The sequence below is a fragment of the Pyxicephalus adspersus genome, chromosome Z, assembly GCF_032062135.1.
Source record: "Pyxicephalus adspersus chromosome Z, UCB_Pads_2.0, whole genome shotgun sequence".
NCBI lineage: Eukaryota > Metazoa > Chordata > Amphibia > Anura > Pyxicephalidae > Pyxicephalus > Pyxicephalus adspersus.
The window spans coordinates 72,677,851-72,699,643 of NC_092871.1; the positions used below are offsets into that span (position 1 = coordinate 72,677,851).

Sequence of the window (21,793 nt, forward strand, 5' to 3'; positions counted from 1 at the left end):
TCATCCATATTGTAACCTGCAGTATTTAAAGGCAAAGGATTTTTGTGTATTTGATACTCCATCGAAGAGGACCTTATAAAATAATTTCCTCCTGAAGAGATGCACATCTTTTATAAACTCAAATTTATCACATGGATTAGAGGGGCAAAAACTCAGACACAACTTTAAGATTTCTAAATCTTCCCTATTGAGGCAGTATTTTAGTAAGTTGATAACATTTAATTGTTGGTGTTTATCCTGATTTGAGACAGAATCCTGTATTATTTACATTTGTTAAACAGGTTTCTAAGGCCGTTAGGGAGTTAGAGATTGATAAATGGCATGGAAATTTACCAGATAAACAGGAAAAGATAGTCAGAAACTTACAAATGAACCCTGAAATTGTAATCAAACTCTCTGAAAAGGGGGAAAATGTGGTCATTATGGACACGGAAAAATACAAACAGATGTGCCTCACGATATTAGATAATAATAAATGATACCAAGAGGTGTCGTCAACTGACCAGATTCAGAAGTTTTATGATGAATACTATTTAATAATATCAAAAACTGTAAACAAAAGGGTTATTGATAAAAAAAAAGTGTTTGAGTATCTCATCAACAAAAACCCAAAGCTGCCAACTTTTTTATGCCCTTCCCAAAGACCATAAGAAGTTGAGTGATCCACCAGGCCATCCCATTGTGTACGAGATAGGTTGTATTTCCTCAGAAGCTAGCCGATTAGTTGACAACTATTTAAAATCTTTTGTCTTTACTCCCTACCTAAAAGATACCCCAGACCGTTTAAAGGTGCTGAATGGTTTTTCAGTACCAGAAAATTCCTTATTAGTGGCAATAGATATCGAGGCATTATACTCGAGTATACCCCACAGTAAAGGTTTATCAATTGTCAGTCATTTTCTTATGACAACCAATCGGTCAAATTGTGAACAAAATAATTTTATCACTTTTGAAATATATCCTAACAAGAAATGTACTTTCAGATAGGTGGGGGGGTGGAGATGGGGACCTTTGCGCCCCCACATATGCGAACCTGTATCTGGAGGGATGGGAGAGGGAGCTCTTCTCGGATGATGCCATGTCAATATACATTTTATTGTGGCGGAGGTACATCAACGATGTTCTTATCATCTGGTAGGTCCCCGAGACTCTATTATTGGAATTTTTTGATAAAATGAAAATCACCTACAACCTAAATTTTACAATGCAATTTAGTGTTTCCTCTATCCCATTTCGGGATATTGAAATCCAAATATTTGTGGACCTTACAGTTTCTTCAAACTATACCGTAAATCGACAAATGGAAATACCATACTGTCAGCTTTAAGTGCACACCCTGCACCACTGAAAATAATTTTTCCATTTTCACAATTAAAAGAAACTGTTCTACAAATGACGATTTTGAAAATGCAGCCAAAGATTTTTAGTGGACTGCTAGATAGAGGATACAAAAATACAACTCCTATAAAGGCCAACACAAAGCAAAAAAAAAAATGGAACAGTCCAACATCTTGTTTACAACAAATACCAATCGCAGAGATGAAGTAAGAATTATCACTAAATTTTCCCAACAACATCAAGTATTGAGAAATATATGTAGTCAATTTTGGCCCGCGCTGACATCTGATCCACAAATTAAAAAGCATCCTGGCCCCCACCTGCAGATGACTTTTAAAAAGTTACCATCCCTTGGAGATAAGTTAGTATATAGCCAATTTATTAATGAAAAATGAGGTTTATGACAAAGACAGAGGTATCTACGCTTGTTGAAATTGCACACACTGTAAGTGGATTTACTCTGAAAAAGACAATATTCAAATCCTGGTTAGCTATGTACCTAAATTAAGACAGAGAGTTCATTGTAAAACCAAAGGAATTATCTACTTAGCTTTTTGCAGTTGCGGGTGCTTTTCTGTGGGGAAGACCAAACAGGAATTTAGGAGAAGAATATATGAGCATATCTATGCCAATTCTAATGGAAAAATAATAACCCCACAAGTTTACATATGGCCTTACATCATACCTTCAATGGGAACAAAGTAAAAGTTACGGCCCTGGAACAAATCCCGCCAGACACCAGAGGAGGAGACAGGGAGAAAGTCCTCTCTTGCATTTTTATTTAAATGCGACACAATATCCAGGACTTATTGAAACATAGTTTCAAACCATTCCTGTGAGATAAAGTAGGTATCTGATAACAAGAGAAGTAGGGGTTTATGAAATATGTAGATTGATTTGAAAGAGACTTTGTGTTAGTGGTGGGTCAGGTTTTATTTATTTTTTGTGCTGTGTGGGGATTTACTGTAATCAATGGTATTAAATCATGATACTGTATTATGAGTTACTGTATTAAATGAAGGTTAAGAAATGTTGGGGTTTCTAAATGCATAACTTATTCATCAATTTCAGAATAAGTATTACTTTATTCTTTGTAACATTCAGTGTAAATATTATTATTCTTGTTCCAATTTTGTACTGATGGTTCCATCGAAAATGTACAGAAATTATTATGCCTAAGTGAAAACTAGAATAATGTAAAAAAAGTGTTGCAAAATATTCACAGTACAACTTAACATGTAAATCCTGTTATTATTAACCAGTAAACCCATACACACATACACATATTAATGAAAAAATCTATATTTAATTTAATAAATGCATTGATGAGTGCTGAGTTTGTCCAGGTTCTTTCTTGTGCCACAGGCGGCACTCAGCCCTGTCGGATTTAATGTCTGTCGGGGAAACAGCTCAGAAGTGAGGGACGTTTCCACTTCAAGGGTTGACGCCCCTTGGCTTCCTGAGTGACGGGCTGCTCCCTTCGTCACAGACATTCCAAGGCAATGTGACTCCATCCTGTGTTCGGAGCCTGCCCAACGTGGGGTGGACACTTCCAGCTCCTCAGTGGAATGCCGTTATTTAAGGATCGGCGGAACAGTGAAAGGAATAAGTATCATTCATCTCTCTCAGGTGGACATTTGAATATGCTATATGAGAAATCGATATAAACTATTCTTTGCAAAATGTAAGTAAGCCTTACAAGGATGCTATATTTGATAGATGAGGTGTCTGTTATATACCATCTTTTGTGCATTTTATTAACATCATTCTTAGATTATCCAGGGGTCAATTTATTATATGAATTCTACCTGGTAAATTATTCTACGTGACTAAGGTGTTTATAAGGGGCAAACAAGGGGGAGACAAAATTTTTCTATAGTACAAAGGTTTTGGTCTTTTTATTTTTTTTCATCATGGATCTTTAGTTTTTTAAACACAATTATGAAATGTTATCAATTTTGGGTAAGCACATTCACTGATGATGAGTTTTACCAAAAAATTTAACACTGTAATAACAAAGGGTAATCACTTCAATTATTTAATAATACATTTTAGAAAAAGAATTATTTTGAATGAGAACTATTTACTAAATATTTAATTTTGTACATTTACCTTATATTTAAACAATGTGGTAAATATAATTATTTTGAAGAGAAACGCTCAATGAATTGACTAAAGACACCCCTTTATTTAAATCATGATTGATATAAACTGCATCATGAAGTTACCACCTTGTTTCCCATCTTGTTCCTGCCGCATTGTAATTAACATTCTATGAGAGAAAGACCTGTAATTGACAACTTGCACCCAATAGAAACATGTATTTTCCAAAAACATTTTCCTAATTGTATTTATGTTGTGATTGTTTACTTTACAAAATATTGGTTAATTTGTATCGAATGGTGAATTCGTATAATTTGGATAATGTAAAAAGATTGATGTATATTTTTTTATTAGCGTATAATTGTATTGTAAGATGTTGTTGAAATTTTAGAACTCATCCTCCTGAGGAAGCAGACTAGGACTGTGAAACGCGTACAGTGAATTGAATAGCTCACTTTAGAGAGTTTTCAGAAGATCTATATTGGTGCTAATAATGTATTATATTGTATATGTTCGGTTGTGATATATTTTAGAATGTGATTCAAAATAAAGTAGGTTTTAGATTTTTAAGTGGTTTTGGCGAACTTGCTGATTTGGCCTTTAAAGTCCCATTATCTGGTTATTTAACCAAAACATTGTTTGTAGTGCCAGAAACAATTAGTCTTTGCAGTCTTAATTTCCAATCTGCCCATTACATTTCTCTTCTTTAATGTTAAAGGTCTAAATAGACCCTTCAAAAGACCTGCACTCCCAAAAGATTTACACCGTTAAAACCAACCATCCAAATTGTTTTTTTTTTTTTTAACACATTTTCCTCATATTTACTATGCATCAATAAAAAGGAAGAAAGCTTAGGTTAACACTACAATTAAAAAAATCTCTGCAGTATAGCTACATCCATCACTTCTCAGATCAACATGGGAGATTTATTATTCTTATATGCAAAATAATAGAATAATATTCACTCTGGTCAATGCTTTTACCTAAACACCAATTTTGGATATTGAATATTGAAAAAAGTAAATCATCTAAGACCAGGCAGACTTTTTCTAGCTGGTGATTTTACCATGGTTCCTAATCAATCCATGGATTCCACCTCCACACATAGACGAGCCTCTGTGTCATTGAATTAGACCTCAACGATATCTGGAAAAGCCTCCATAGAGCTGAAAAGATCTATACTTTCTTTTCATCACCCCACACCTCTTACGTTAGAATAGACTTGTTTTTAAGAGATAAGTGGATGTTACAATCAATGAATTTTGCTACAATTGGAAATATTACATGGTTACGTTGTAACCGTAATGATCACTGTTGCAGACAAAATTCCTTTACCTCCCAAAATGCCTCTGGCAGCTCAATTCTTTCATTTTTCAAAATCCTCCATTTGTATCACAAATTGAGGAAGCTCATACCTATTCTTTACCGAGATGATTTAGGCAACATTGATCAATTTATCCTATGAAACACTCATAAAGCTTTAATGCAAGCGATCCTTATTTAGGTTCTCTTCTGCTAAGAGACAGAGAATGCTGCAATTAGATAAGCATTATTATAAAAAAAACTTCACCCCAATTGAATGATCCTTTGTACAAAGCTGGATCTCAATTGTGCTCTCTATTATTTTAATTTAAATCTGCTTAAAAGTTTCTCACTAATCCAGCAACAACAAAGCTACAGAGTACTTGGCAAGAAAATTAAAGGCTGGTAGGACTCACTCTAAAATAGCTTCTCTCAAAGACCACAGTGGAAATACTGTTATTTTATCCTGTACATAAAGCTTTCAGTAAATACTATGAAGCATTATACAATCTCCAACATTATCCTCATTACTCCTCAATTACAAATGGTATTACTTTCCTAATAAAAATCAATTTACCAAAATTAACAACAGATCAACGCTCTTCTTTATCTAGTCCTTTTGCTCTAAGTGAAATATGAAAAATGATAAAATCACCAGGAGTTGACAATTTTTCAAACGAATATTACAAAAACTTTAAAAATTCTTTGGCTCCATACATTTCTGAAATATTTAATGTTGCAGCATCCTCTGCATCCTTTCCTAAGGAAATGCTCCAAACAATGGTGGTACCTATCCCAAAACCAGATAAGGATCCTAATCATCCTCATAACTTTAGACCTATCTTATTAAATACAGATGTTACAAATTATGGTTACAACTCCTGAAACTTTTGATGCACTACTGATACAATCTCTAGCTGAATATATTCAATAAAATGACAATGTCTCTGGTTTAAAAGTTGCAACCCAATCCCATAAAATTAGCCTCTTTGTAGATGATATAAACTTATTTTTTACCAAACCTCACATATTGAATATCCCAGGGATTTAGCTCCATTTCCTATTACAAACGTAATAACCACAAGTGCCAAATACTTGTTATTCATCCTGCCCATTACCAAAACTTGATTGACAGCATTATACCCTCTTATCTGGCTAAACCCACTTATCTGACTTTAAACCAACAACAAATCTAATAAATTTGTAGGTATACAACTACCTAATGATCCCCCACAATTATTTCAACTCAACTTCAAACCATTATACCGTGTCTCCAACAGATTTTAAACACACTTCCAAAAGTGACTTCTTTATCTTTGGTCACACTGTGACATTTAAAATAATTACCCTTCCCCAAATTCTTGTCTTGTTTTGCACTATACCTATTTCACTCCCATCATACTATCCATCTAAACTACAACAATCTAATAATACATTCATCTGGCAGTCCAAACACCCTAGATGCTCCATTAACTAATAAAACACAAATGTATTGGGGAACTTGGGCTCCCATGCCTACGCTTCTACCATCAAGCCGCACTTCTTGATCAATTACGATAGTGGTGGAATCCACTTCCAGATAAATTATGGGTTTGAATCTCATTTACTCCATAGATCCTCCTGACACCTTATCCTTCTGGCATGTTTATTACGTATCACCCCTCCTAGACTTTCCTATCTTATCCTTCACACAGTCTTCGAACAATGGATACACTTCTTTTATAACAAGTAGAGTCCCACATAGAGTAGAGGGATTTAAATGTTTTATCAGACCTTAAGCAATATTACCACTTTCATTAGGTCAACTGCTAAACCTACATTCTCTGAATACCCCTTGGCAGCAAGTGATATCTACAACTATTAGAGCTACTAGATGTTTCAATCACTGGGAACTCCAACACTGTATACTACATAGGTGGTATCTTACCCAGTATTATTTATCCAAAATGTACACACCTCATTTCCCTCTTTGTTGGAGGGGTTGTGGTGAAATTGGCTCCTAGGGTCCATGTCCTCTTGAGTTGTAAATCTCTGCATTTCTTTTGGTCCTCAATCTCCCAAATTGTTACGGATTATGCCCCCCTTGCAGTAAAACCAAGCCCGAATTTAGCAATACTGCAGCTACTCCAGCATTTATTTAGGTATAGCAGCTAAACTACAAAATTTTGTGATTATGAAAAACCCCACATTCTCTCTCATACACTAGCTCTATTGCTGACCTTAACCTCCAATGTTCTCAAACAAATGTTTGCATTTAAACATTTTAATATACATTGTTTTTTGCAAGACTGGAAAGTCTGGCTATATAAACCTAACTGGAATGTTCCTAATACATGAACCTCTATGGCTTATTGACTGCGGAATACTAATAATATTACACAGTATTTATAAAGCACCAACATATTATCCAGCACTTTACAAAGTCCATATTGAAGTCACTAGTTGTCCCTCAAAGGGGCTCACAATCTAATGTCCTTACCTCAGTCATGTGTCTTTAATACAGTCAAAGGTCAATTTGGGGGGGCAATTACTCTAACTGCATGTTTTTTGGAATGTGGGAGGAAACCCACTCAAACACGAAGAGAACATGCAAACTCCATGCGGATAGTTTCCTGGCTGAGATTCGAACCAGGGACCTAGTGCTGCCAAGGCCAGAGTCCTAACCACTGAGCCACCGTGTTACTACTACTAATATGGTTTATCTAAATACATATTTACTTATAGTTACATTGTCTCGCTTTTATTATAATTATATTTTTTTTACCTTTATTTACTTCTTTAGGAGGTGTCTTCCTTAAACAGATACACTATAAATTTGATGTTCCTAACTTTTGGTCTTCTCTACCTGAGCCTCCTTTGTGAGTCTACCCTACTTTTCCAATTTAATGTATCAATCTAGTCTTTTAGGTTCATAGTTATTATAAATTATTTCCTTATAACTCCTGGTACATAAGCATTTTGTTATTTATTCCTTATATGACATAGAATTGTATCCCTTTCCCCGTTTTCCTCCAATACGTTTGTATTCTTTTGAAAACCAATAAAGATATATTGAAACAAAAAAATCAAAATGCAAAAGGAGTATGTGAAAAATGAAGTACACCCTTACCACTTCCATAGAAATTAAAATATTAAGTATTAGCCAGGTACTGCTAATCAAATTAACTTAACATATTGATTATCAGAAAGTGTGACCACATCTAAAAAAGCTTTTGGCAGCTTGCTGGTCTGAAGCATTCAGATGTGTGGTAACACAATTGAAAGGAAAGATCTCAGCAATGATTTTTGTAACGCAACCTTTGCAAAGCAACCTTTGATATTCATCCATCTGGGAAGGGTTATACGGTCAAAATATCGTTATTCACAAGTGAAAAACATTCTAGACAGTTAACAAACTTCCCAGGAGTGGATATCCTGGCAAATTTAGCCCAAGGTCAGACTTTGGAATGCCAAGAGAAACTGCAAAAAAACTAGACCTACATCTCAGACTTTACAGGCTTAAGACAGCTGTGCACAAAAGAATGCATGCAAACCTCAATGAACGTATTGTCACATAATGCACCAATTGTTTTTAAAAAAAAATAGTCTAGTCTAAATAGTTTCAGATGCAAGCTCAGGAATCACTGTGCAAGATACTATACCACATGGAATATATATGTGAATATTCTCTTGCTGCCAGCATTTAAATGTACTGTCCACAAAAACCTGTCATACTACAAAAAATGGTAACAAAGCATGAAGAAAAGTATTTTAAATGCAGAAGTGTATTAAACATCAAATAAAGACAAAAACATTTACATTGTTACATCACAAATGGTATAAATGTTTCCTAAAATCATAGGTACCCCCAATAGGCAACCTGCTATTGGGGTTTTTTTTTGGGGGGGAAGCTAGACAGACTCCTAATTGACTGAGGTGGGCGCAAAGAAGTAAATGATGAAGTGGATGTCATGTCCTGACGTGTTTCGCCTAAATTTGGTTTCTTCAGAGAACTAATAGACATAAGAAAATACCCAGTGCTCAACCAAGAATTTTTTTTAAGCTGGATGGGAAGAAATTTTAGGTGGGTGGCAGCCCCTGTATTATGACCCCACTGTTCTGTAACCACTTAAAAACAGCTGGGTGGTTACTGAAATGTGCCAGGTGGTGCACCCAGCTAAAAGGGGCTGGGGAGAACACTGAATATACCTGTATATGAAATAAACAAATGAATTCAAACTTATGAGTATGACAATTAGTATACAAGGAAAATAAAAGAAAAAAAAAATTAAATTACATTATTGGTTATATGCATTGACTAACATGACAAACATTTTGATATTAATAATAACCAATTATTATAAATAATTATCAGCATTACTTGAGGGGGAAATTAGATAATAAAACAAAAAAACATGAATATATTATTGTATGCACATATAATAACATAATGTTAGTATAATTGATGAATGTTAGGGAGTTATCAGCAATGATTAAAGTGAAGATTCGATCAATAAACGATAGGTATATTCTTTTATACATTTATTTAGGAGTATGGTTGATGGACTAAGTTGTAGATCATCAATAGTTTATTAGTTTATGGTCATGGCATTTATTAAAAAAAAAAAAAAAAAAAAAGGTTTTTTTGATAAGAGAAAAAGTGGTAGATACTCACAGTTGAAGGTAGGTTGGGCGCGCTAATGTTTCCCACTGCACATGCGCGAATAGTCATTTCCGGACGGCACACGCCCACATGGCTTTAAAGGGCCAGACCAGCAAGGCTCATTCCATTGCTGCATTCCAACCACCAGCACCACCATCAGGCGCCTCAGCCCCTTTGGAAATTCTACCCTTTTCAACAGAGAACACTAAGGTATTTTACCTTAAAAAACCTCCTGCATATTCTTTTTATCTTTCTACCATTTTTCCTATTATTAGGCATTTGAAATACCCATTAACACTATTCATAATCTCTAGCACTAGAACTGATGTGGCTTGCCAATCATTTTTGACCATGCCTCCTCTGAATAGTCCTTTTACCCACCTACCTTCAACTGTGAGTATCTACCACTTTTTCTCTTATCAAAAAAAACTTTTTTTTTTTTTTAATAAATGCCATGACCATAAACTATTGATCTACTACTTAGTCTATCAACCATACTACTAACAATATAATTTTAAATGTATATAGGAATATACCTATCATTTATAGATCTAATCTTCCCCTTAATCGTTGTTGATAACTCCCTAACATTCATCAATCATACTCTAACATTATGTTATTATATTATGTTATTATATGTGCATACAGTAATGTATTCATCTTTTATTGATCTAATTTCCCCTTCAAGTAATGCTGATCATTCTGTAAAATCAGTTAATAATTACTATCAAAATGTTATGTTAGTCATGGCATATAGCCAATAATGAAATTTTATTGTTGGTTTATTTTTTTTTTCCTTGTACAAGAATTGTCATTCTCATAAGTTTTCATTCATTTGTTTATTTCATATACAGGAATATTCTGATGTCTATTAGTCCTCTGAAGAAGCCAGTTTAGGCGAAACACGTCAGTACACGACATCCACTTCATCATTTACTTCTTTGCGCTCACCTCAGTCACTTAGGAGTCTATGTCTAGCTCCCACACCCCCCACCATACCAGAATGCTAAGGGGGTACCATTAACTTTAGAAAATATATATACCAATTGTGATGTAACAATTTATATGTTTTTGTCTTTATTTGATATTTAATACACTGCTGCATTTAAAAAAACCCCACTTTTCTTCAATCTTTTTTTGTTACCATAGGTTTATGAGGGTATGCAGCCAATTCAATGCTAGAGGAGGTGATTTGGTATATTTTACATTAAAACCATGCCACAAAAAAAAGCTGAAATACCTTGTATGCCACACTGTTAGATGAATCCACAATAATAAATAAGGGCTTCCTGGAGAAAGGGTAGAGATCTCCGGGATGAAGGCTGAAAGAAAGCAGTTTAGTAAAATTGACAGGTTAAACATCAGGTTAGCTGTTTTATTCTTGCCAGGTGACACAACACAATAAGACATAACATTATTAAGGTTCATGAGAATAACAAAATATTCAATCAGACATCTCATCTCAGATAACAGAAACAGCAGAATCATAATTGGATTGGATTTATCATCTTAAAGTTATTCTACCAAACTAGGTAATAAAGGAAAGCTACAGAAAATCTATTGCATACAAGCTTGATCAGGTAAAAAAAAACAATTTAAACTCATGTTATGTTCCTCCATATTTTAAAGACCATCTGCTATTAGAGATTATGCAGGCTGCCATTACTTTTTTTCATAATGCTAGCTCTCTGGCTTTCATGTGGATGTTTTAGCTATTTCCAAGTCGTTGACCCAGAATAAGCATGGAGATCAGAAATTCTTACACGTTTGTGCAACTCATTTACAATGTGATTAATGTACGTAACGTAAAAGACAGTCAACAGTTTTTTAGAAAGTCTCTCATGACATAGTTTAAAAATCTGCATATTATAATAATAATTCGATAACCATGTTTTCTGGAGATCTTTTTCTACAATCATATAAGGACACACTAAATGTTTATATCGTAAGTAATGGGATATAATAAATCCTGCTAAGATAAGGAGTGGGCAGGTAAACTTTCTGCTGCAAGCAGATAAGGACGAAAAAACACTGTAGGACAACAGCTATACCAGACCTTCAAAGAATAAAAATGATTTAATGATAAGTTTAAAAAAATCCTTTTAACGTTCAAGTTTAATAAAGGACACATCATAGATCTTTGATGCCTAACTGTTGGGATGTTAGCAAATTGATAATGGCAAAGAGACCCCAATGCTCTCATTTCTCTTGTAGATTTGCAGAAACTCCACCTTATGTTTATGCAAGACCAAACATGTAGGCTTGAAAGAAAAGGCTACCAATTCCAAGGCTCACCAAATTCAAGATTTTTCTCAGTATTTGTGCTTTAAAAGCTATGCCATGAGTCTGTCAAGAAGCAGGATATTTATGGATATTTATATATATATTTATATATATTATATATATATATATATATATATATATATATATATATATATATATATGAGGAGCAAAATTCTTTAACTAGGGTGTAATAAGTACCCTTAAATAGTGTAAGCTATTGAAAAGGAAAAGCTGATTTAACCTCTTTAGCAGTCTAATTATGTCCAAATTTCCATGCAAAAAGCGGTACAACTTTTTGTATTAAAAAAAGTATTTTTCATTGTAGGCTGTAATTCTTAGGCATAACTCACTAATATTTATTAAATTTATTAATAAACTTTAAATAACAAAACACTTAAAAAAAATATTTAGACATGTAATGTAACTGTATAGTAGCATATATAAAATATATAATATAAATATATATATATTATATGAATATATCTTTGTATTGGACTCAATACAGTTATTTTATTGAATCCAATACAGAATTATTTGAATTTCCTGCGGATCCTCCCACCCGCACCAACGTCACCGGGAAACCTCGTAGATCTCATCACTGCACTCTGCAGGTCAGCTGGGGGACAGCGACGGAGCAAGGTCAGTGGGTTTTTTTTTTAGTTAAAAGCGACCATGAGTTTGACTTGGGATTACCGCTTTTTGCATGTAAAATTCACCCCGAGTCACACTCGGGATTACTGCTAGGGGGGTTAAGTGTCCGCATTAAGGGAGATGGTAATAAAATATTATGTGCTTCTGATTTATTATAGTTCATTTCATATGTAAGGAAAGGTATCCAACTCTTGCATCAGATAAGAAAGTGAGACTTGTGGTGGGGTCAGGAAAAAAAGCAATTAATCTGCATAAACAGCTTTTTTGAATATCACATTTTTAACTGTAAATCCTAGAATCCAATGTTCTGGTTTTGAGCTTTCATCGTAATGAGAAGTTCCAATGTTACATTAAAAAGAAGTGGGGAAACCAGCGTATGATAACCCTATTGCCTTTCGCTGGTGGTCTTCGAGGCCTATCCGATACGCTTATGATTTGTTCTCCTTTTCTGGAGTCAAGTCCTTTGTGTATTTGCAGGAACATTGGGAACTGCCTTCCAGCGAACTCTTTAGATATTTACAAATTAGACATTATCTGAAGGATCTTCTTAAGAACGTGGCTGATTCCCCAACTTTGGCTAACAGGTTTTGAATTCTGTTGTCTAAGAAGTTCTGGTTCTGCTGGCCTGGTGTCCCTGCTTTATGCTTCAATAATACATATGGATGCCCACCACCCTCAATATATGGTTAAAAGGGAAACGAACCTAGACTCTACGTTGGATATGGATGACTGGCAAGAGATATGGCGGGCTATTGTCGGCTGCCCCCTAAACGTGATGGCGCAGGAAAATGCGTACAAGGTGCTGTTTAGGTGGTATTTAACCCCAGTAAGAATTGCCAAATTTGCAAAGGGAGTAACCCACAATGTTTCCAAGGTTGTAGTGTTCCCGGCTCCTTCCGCCATATATGGTGGGATTGTCCGGTAGTTAAAAGGCTTTGGATAAGAATCTTGAATTACAATAGATTGGTTCTGCATGAACCTATCCGAAGGGATCCTTGAGCAGCTCTGCTCCAAAAGCCAAACCCTACTTTTTCTAGAAGAAAATGTAAACTAATATCATTTATCTTTGTGGCCACACGACAGGTGATAGCAGCAGCTTGGAAGAAACCTTCCCTTAATTTTCAGGCAGTAATGTCCAGATTGTCAGATACAATGGTGCTGGAAAATATGTCTGCTACTGCCAACGACTCTATGCCTAAATTCCATAGGGTTTGGACACCTTGGCTGGACCATCACGCCACCCCTGACTTAGATCGCAGGCTTTTTAATTTATGATGAGCAGCCACCCTCCTCCTTTTTGTTTACTCATTTTTGCTGTCTCTACTTTGGCTTTGTAGTATTACTATATTACTGCAGGTTTCGAGTACACCCATTTTACCTGTATTTGTTTTGTTTTGCTTTTTTATATTTTCTTTTTCTTTGTATAATGAAAGTTTTATCTTATCATTGTCTGTTATAGCTATGTTCTGAAAAATTCTAATAAAAATTTATTAAAAAAAAAACAGGGGGGATAAGCCATTCTTTATGTTCATTGGCTCAGAGAAAATCCCATTTACCTTGATCTCTTGATCTTAGCTGAAGGGGCATGATAGAGTGAGCTTATCTATAAAAAGACATGTAATCACAGACCACTCTGTCAAACGTCTTTTCGGTGTCAGTTGAGAGAAGCATATTATTTAGACCAGTGTTTTTCAACCGCTGTTCCGCGGCACACTAGTGTGCCTTGAGAGATCTTCGGGTGTACCGTGGGAAATTATCCAATTTCAGTTAATTGGTCCCAAAATGATTTATTTACTGCAAAAAATTTGTCTTCATTTGTCTATACCAGCGATGTATAGTGATAGGCAGAACCAAAAAAAACTCTTCCACTAGATGGCAGCAGGTAGCTAATTTACGTGTCTGACTTTTTGGTGGTGTTCCGTGGGATTTTTCTAATTGTAAAATATGTGCCGCGACTAAGAAAGGTTGGGAAACACTGATTTAGACAGTGTGTGGCCCCATTGGATCAAATTGATGGTTTAATGGTGTTGTCCCTCCCTCCCTGGTAGGAAGCCTACCTCTACAAGACTGTATTTTAGCCAGTAATAAGGGGAGTCCTTTGCTGGTTTTGGAATAACTGAAATGTGAGCTCCAGGAAAGGTCCTTGAGATTGTCTGATTGTCAGCCAAACTATTAAGGGCATTTACAAGAGGCAAACACAAAATATGTGCATACGTTTTGTAGTATTGTATGGTGAATTCACCTGGGCCTGGGCTTATCCCTGGTTTGAATTGTGATAAGACATTTTTGAGTTCACCTTCCATAAAGAGGCCCTCCAAAGAAGCAGCTTCCTCAGTGGACAGGGTCTATAAACCACTTTTCTGGAGGTAGTGTATCTGTTTTAGCCTTTTTTTTTTGGTCTGATAAAACCTAGGTAACTTTATAATTTAGTACAAACTAAAAGTTGTACTTTACAAAAAAGGGAAGACAACCCTTTTATGTAAAGGGTGAAGCTCTGCCCCTTTGGTCTTCAGCGCAACGGTAATGAAGACAGAATGGGGGTGGAGAGCCTCCTAGGATACTTACGTCATGCATCTCCTGGCTACTCTGAAAGGGTATTTTCCTACATTGAGGCGAAATAAATGTTGAAATCCCCTTTACAGTAGGCTACGTCACCCAGTCTCATGCCTGCACAGTGCAGGATCAGGTGATTAAGCCAGAAGAAGAAAAAAGAAAAATGGTGGGACCCAGCGCTTCCTCCGTGCCGGGTTGAAGTAGAACTTCATGACCACAGGGACCCAATTGAGGACTCCAGCAGGATTGAGGGATCTGCAGAATTAAAGGTGACATTTTTATATTTTAAATTTACTTTTGCTTTAAGTGCTCTCACCAATAATCTCCCACTATTTTTGCCCTCCTCAAAAACAGAATTCTACTGGCCTTTTCATCTAAAGATTTTGCAAGTGCCAGTCTTGTGTCTTTTAGCTTGTCTTCTATGTGTATAGTTGTTATAGTTGAATTGTTTGTGTGACAGTTCTAATCTGGCTATCTCTGCAGCTAATTCCTGGATTTTACCATTCTCTTCATGTTTCTGTTCTGCACCTAATTTTATGAGTTCACCTTTGATGGCTCACTTGTGAGCCACAACATTGAAATCCCCCTCCCCCCCTTTTACAACAGTTCCTGACACAAACTCCTTTAGCAGTGATGTTGCTGATTGAAAAAATTTAACTTGACCAGTATTAAGGAAATTTAAATTAGCAAGGGTGAGTGGGCTACCATTAAGCTGTCCCTTTAAAAATACAAACTGACCATTAGGCTCAGTTAACTCTTTGATTGGTAGAAAGCCAGCATCTCAGCTAATAGGAATAGATACCCCTTTTGTTTTAGAATTACAATCCGTGGCATGATACGCTTTTGTAATATAAGAAGTGATAATTTTTGGTTAATGGTTGCTTTTAAAATGAGTAACCTTTAGACAAAATCAGGTCTAGCTTTTTGAGATTATTAAGAATTTTGGTTATTTTTTCTAGGAACATTGTGACCCTTGACATTATGTGAAAGGAAAACATTACAAAGGGTTGCACCTTTATATGGTCTAGAAAAAACTATGGTGGTTAATCTCTGTGTCAAGTATATGATTATTACAGAAAATAATAGGGAATGAGTAGAGTCCTCCTGTGGTAGAGAATTAAGCAGTTAAATAATTAACTAAAAGTAACACATGAAGCCTTGATTCTGACAATATGGTAACAAACCTTAGGTGTACAAATCTAAAAAACATTAAACAGTTAAAAATATTAAACAGTCTTGCCTGTAGACAGTAAATTGTAAAATAGTTTTGCAAAACAGCTATTTTACCTATTGAACTGTAATAATAACCTGAATGTTATAATAAAAACAAAGTATAACCATAAAGACTATAAAATGCAGGTGGATATATGACAAAATCAGGTGATCAACTCAAATCAACACAGAAATAATGTAACATATAGCCTGAACCGTTGTGTGAAGATATAGCCATCCAGGTGACAAGTGGGGTAGAGCAGATTATCTACTTATGGAATTCACCAGGTAAGGTTGACTTTCACAATGACATCTCAAGGCACTATATGGTTTTGGGACTCGGGGTTGTCTCTGTTTTTGCCCACTGTGGCTGTAGATGGGGGTAAAGGCAGCAAATATGTCCCATTATAGCGGCAGAGAGTTTCAAGCCGCAGCCATTTTGCTCATGTGCGTGAAAAACTATACCCGCTCAGCATTTAAGTGGGGGTTTTTTGTATTTCTTGACCTTAAGGGCAAGGCTTTCTATCATCTATTGCTAAAGTGACAATCTTACATTTTAAATTTTGACCTTAATAAAGTGAACATACTACCCTATGTTCGCTGTATGAGGAAAAGTAGTGTCCCTCTCTAAAAACACTATACATTGACATGCAGTCTAAGTGTTCTGCCTTGTTGTGCTGGAGCTTGGGGGCTGTTGATCTGGGGAGGTGTGACTACATTTGTAACGAGGACCAGATGGCGGTTGTGTTCCTTGCGGGTCCTGGTCTGACCTGTGGTTGTGATAGAGAAGTTCTTTATACTCCTCAGGTAAATCTACTTTGCCAAGCTGGAGGCCTGTGCAGAAAGTTGGTAGGTCTGTTGGTGTACAAAGTGAATATATCCTGCCCTTCTGCACCACTTGAAGGCAAAAAGCAAACCTCCAGCTTTAGATGTATCCTTTCTGTATAGTAGCGGATTCAGTCCCCGTCAATGGCATAGTGTGGAGTTGATATATCAGCCCCATTGAAGGTTATGGTTTAATGAACAACAGATAAAATACTTTCTTTTATTGTGAAGTGTTGGATGCAGCAAATTACATCTCGAGGTGGTGCTGTGTCAGGCCCTCTAGGCTGCAAAGCTCTATGTATGCATACTTTTTGTGGCGGTGCATATCTAAAAGGTGGGCATTATGTCTTTTAGTAGCTGATTTCAGTTTGGTTACAGCCTAGTCTTTTCTGGCTTCTGCATTTATAGCATTGTCTGAGAGATTACAGCCTATCTAATCCAAGATCAGTGATCACTGCAGTAAATATATTTTTTATGTCAGCAGCTGTGTAGGCTAGGTCTGCCAGGGTACGGGACTGGTCTAGAGGAGTGTAGGAGTACTGCTTAACCTCCTGGGAACTTACAGAGTCTCTGCTGTAGTTGCCAAGTTCCAGATTGGGCACCATATTGGATGAATGGATACCTGCAGTACACCTTAAACATGTCAGGTAAGTTGTGGTTTTGGGACCCAGGGATGTTGCGTTTCGCCTTTGAGGCAAGTGTTCCTTTGTTGTTTTTGTCCATTGTGGCTGTAGACGGCGGTAAAAGCAGCATATATGTCCCGTTATATTGGAGGAGAGATTTAAGCCGCAGCCATTTTGCACGTGTGCGCCAAACCACACCCCCTCCCCATTTAAGGGTTTTTTTTTTTCTTGACCTTAAGGGCAAGGCTTCCTATCATTCCTATCAAGAAAGAGTAGTGTGTGCTGAGTTTCTAACTGTGGGAAGTGTGTTTCTGATTATTAGTTTTTTATGCTGTCACACTTACATCTTTCTGGTTAAAGCGCAGGTGCCTCTCTCCTGCGCATACAGGAAGTTCTGAGCCAGGACGCACCTGCTCTTTCAGATTTAATCAGTATCACTCCTCCTGCCGGCTTATCAGGAAATAGCCTTTTATTCACCTGTGGCTATTTAGCTAACTCAGACACAGCACTCTGCGTTCGTGCAACATATCCCCATTAGTGCTAAGCTCCCTAGCTCTGCTAGGCATTTCCTCTACACTTGCTGTTTAATTCAATGCTTTTCTTGTCCAGCTCCTGTGTTAACCCCTTATTGCCCAATCTGGTGTTTTCCTGCCTGTTCCCTTAATCTGATCCAGTGTTCCTTCATGTCTGCAATGATCCTTGTGTCTCCCCTGTCGCCTGTTCCTCCTGTCGCTTCTTGTGCCTCCTATGTTACCTGTGTCTGTGGTGACTCATGTCACTGGTGTCTATTTCCTGGATTTCTTGACCCCTGGTTTGTTCAGAACCTTTCTTGCCTACTGCTTGCCTTGACCCTGGCACTACTTGACAATTCTTCTGCCTGGTGATTTTGTACCGTACATCGACCTGCCCACCCTGGCATGCTCAAGGACCGCAACCAGGCAATAACAAGCAGTGCAACATCCTCACCATTAGAGGCTCTCGAGAACACCTGGTTACAGCTTAGACTCTGAGCCTTGGTCTTTCTCAGGGCTCACACCACTTCTATGCAAGCTGTCACATATGCATTAATGTTGAATTAAAAGAATTTTTATATTAACTATATTATTTGGACAATTAATAAGTGGTAACTATATGAGAATTGAAAAAAAGATATTGTTTGCCAGAGTTTATCACATGGCAGAAAAAATGGCAAACAGAAAAAGAAATTCACAGCCAGAGCATCAGGAAGGTGGAAGCCACAAACTTTTAAAGTACATAGATTGGAATAGCAACATAACAGAAATGTGACATTAAAAATCCTAAATCAGGAAACGACACTCCACGCCAATATTATAGTTATTATAATTATAAAAAATTATATTAAAGTAGGTGTTAAACAATAGGTCCTCCAACCAAAAAAACACAAGAAACATGGAACATACAATTCACTCAAGTAATAAATCTTAGTGTCAAAAGTCTTCTGACTATAGTCTAGAAAAAGAATTGTCAGTAGTAAAGTTCCAATTAAAGAAACCTATCTTTGGGATGTAGAAGTTGAACTTGGCTAAACCTGTACTGACCAATAATACAATCCAAGAAATGGGAAACATAGTTAGGTCACAGTGGGCATGCTCCCCACCATAGGCTGCACGGAAAGACGGTCTTCTTCATACAACTCCCTCAGCAAGTACAATTTCTGTGATTGTAGGATGTTCTTTGCAGATATGACAGAAACCAAACAATGATCTTCATATAAAAACTATGGAGGTGTCTGCCACATGTTGCAAAGGGCTGCTGCAGGTGCAGATCTTGTTTCACGATCACAATTGAGGTTGGTAAAATATAAATATTGCTAAGAAGGAAATACACAATAACAGTGCAAAAGAGAAAACTAGTACCCTTACTAGGTACAATAGTGACCTGTCACGGGTGGGGTTCCTGGCCAATAACCATAGAAGTAGTGGGGTAATCAAGCTCCATCAAAAGTGAGGATTCAGGTGATGAAAAGGGAACATTGGTAAAAGATAGTAATTAGTAATAGTAGTAGCTGTGTCCCCAATCATCAGTTGGCGATGGTGCAGGCAGAAGCTAAGAGAAGCTGCAGCTTGTTGCTCACTCAGATACATGGTGGTCAGGACATTGACAGGGTTAAAAAAAAAAAAGGGTAACTGGTGTGTCAAAACAGTGGGCCTGGGGAGGGCAATTCAACTGAAAACACAGACATAATTTTTGCTTATGGTAAAAAATCTTGAGCAGAGTTTTTTGCATTTTACTACAGGGCTGTTCCACCGAAATATTTATTGTTTTTATTGAAAGAAACTTGAAAACATGTGATTAATAGTGAACTGAGAGTCTTTCAAGATTAAATATCTACACAGAATCTAGTGGCATCACATTCTATGCATTACCATTTAAATCCAAATTTTTGTTTTGTCAGGATTTTATAGGTGCCTTCCAAAAAAATCTTCAATGAAGGTAAAATTATAAAATACCAATTTATTGTGTTTCTTTAAAAACAATTAAACAAAGAACAAATTGTATTAATGTTTTTTTCATCATTACACACTGCATTTCACAATACTGAACATTTATATTCTTGTTATATTGTGTTTCTATCGTCCTTGACAGGTTTCACCCAAAGGCTTCCTCAGAAGGACATAGATAATATTCTTGCTAATACAAGTTATTTCAAAGTAGAAAAATAAAACATCTTATTATTTGATTTCCATATTGTGTTTTTAATGAAACCGTGAAGACAAGAGATCCACCTACTTGTTCTGATTTTCAAAGTTACACAGCTTAGTATTTTCTCAAAGAACAATCAAACATGATGGTTTGATAGTGGCCTAGCCAGTCTACAGACTGGTTGATAGGGGATGAAATACTTCAGGCATTACAATGCACAATGCACTGGGTTTTTGAGGGTTATTTTGTTGTTATTCTGTCTCTCACAGCTACAATTAACATACCATTACAATTATAGACAGGTCATTTCTTTATCAGAGGGCAAACATACAAAATCAGCAGGGGATCAAATACTTCCTTCCCTCGCTGTACATATTGCCTGCCGGGTGTTTACCACCTCCAGGTGATCTTCCTTCTATTTGTTACAGGTGCCTGTGAATATGAGGCACCTCCCCTTCCTAACATTCGTGCTTGCTCCCCTGCAGTTAATAGGCCGGAAGTGCATGGGATTACCGTGATGACTATGCGGTCCATGGAGTATCCACAGCCACTGAGGTTTGCAATTCATAATGGAACATAAACCAGGTGTAACTCGTTACGGGCGTCCATGGAAACCATGGCAACCCTATGAGTCACATAATCTAATATTGCTGGGAAATAACCTATGGGCAGATAGAGTGCAGGGGCTGTAATATATGTAATATCATTAACCCCTTTTTATCACAGAGATAGATTAAAGTTGGTACATGAAATAATATTGATGTTGATTCAATATGATTAAAGCACAGATAAGTCTATCTGTGTATACATATTTCTCAATTTACTATGGATGCAATCAATCATTGGTGCAAATGTATGTCTTAATGAGTTCTTTTAACCCCCTAACCGCTAAGCCCGTAATTTCTCGCACTAAATATTTTTGCTCTTTTGGACAACCCCGTATTTTTTCGCCTACACTAAAATCCCCACTTACCTGGTCCCGCTGTGCTAATCCAGCGTCGGTTCCGTGTTCCAGCGTCGGGTCCGTGTTTCAAACATTTTTTATATTCATGATATCTACTAGAACCCTATTCGGACATATTTCTGTAAGTTACAGGTCTACAATTTAAAAAAAAACATTTCATGAAAACCTGTGACGCTTTTGGAACAGAAATCTAGAAATCAGTGTAACGCTCAGGTGGTTAATAAAAACAAAAGGCAAATCAAGCATAAACAAAAAACAAACCAGAACAGAATCAAAAACCAAACAGCAAAACACCACAAGAAAAAGGAAAAAAGGAGTCTGTTTTTTGAGGAAATACTAAGCTGTGTAACTTTGAAAATCAGAACAAATAGGTGCATCTCTTGTCTAAAACATGTATTAATACAATTTGTTCTTTGTTTGATTGTTTGTAAAGAATCACAGAGTAGTAATTAATGATTCATACTCTGAATGGTCTAAGGTTATCAGTGGTGCACCCCAGGGTTCAGTGTTGGGACCTTTACTGTTTAACATCTTTATAAATGGTATAGAGTTTGGGATTAACTAATTAACTTAATTAACTAACTAAACTATGTAATGGAATAAAGTCCATATATGATGTCTAATATCTACAAG

At 36.3% G+C, this 21,793-nt stretch overlaps 1 protein-coding gene across 2 annotated transcripts in view; it reads right to left on the reverse strand.

Moving 5' to 3' along the window:
- Positions 1 to 21,793, reverse strand: part of SCAI (suppressor of cancer cell invasion) — a 344,415-nt gene that overhangs the window by 92,608 nt on the left and 230,014 nt on the right. For both annotated transcript variants that reach the window (XM_072429918.1, XM_072429919.1), the window contains exon 13: positions 10,626 to 10,707. In XM_072429918.1, the coding sequence (XP_072286019.1) occupies positions 10,626 to 10,707 (82 nt within the window). The remainder of the gene's footprint in view (positions 1 to 10,625; positions 10,708 to 21,793) is intronic.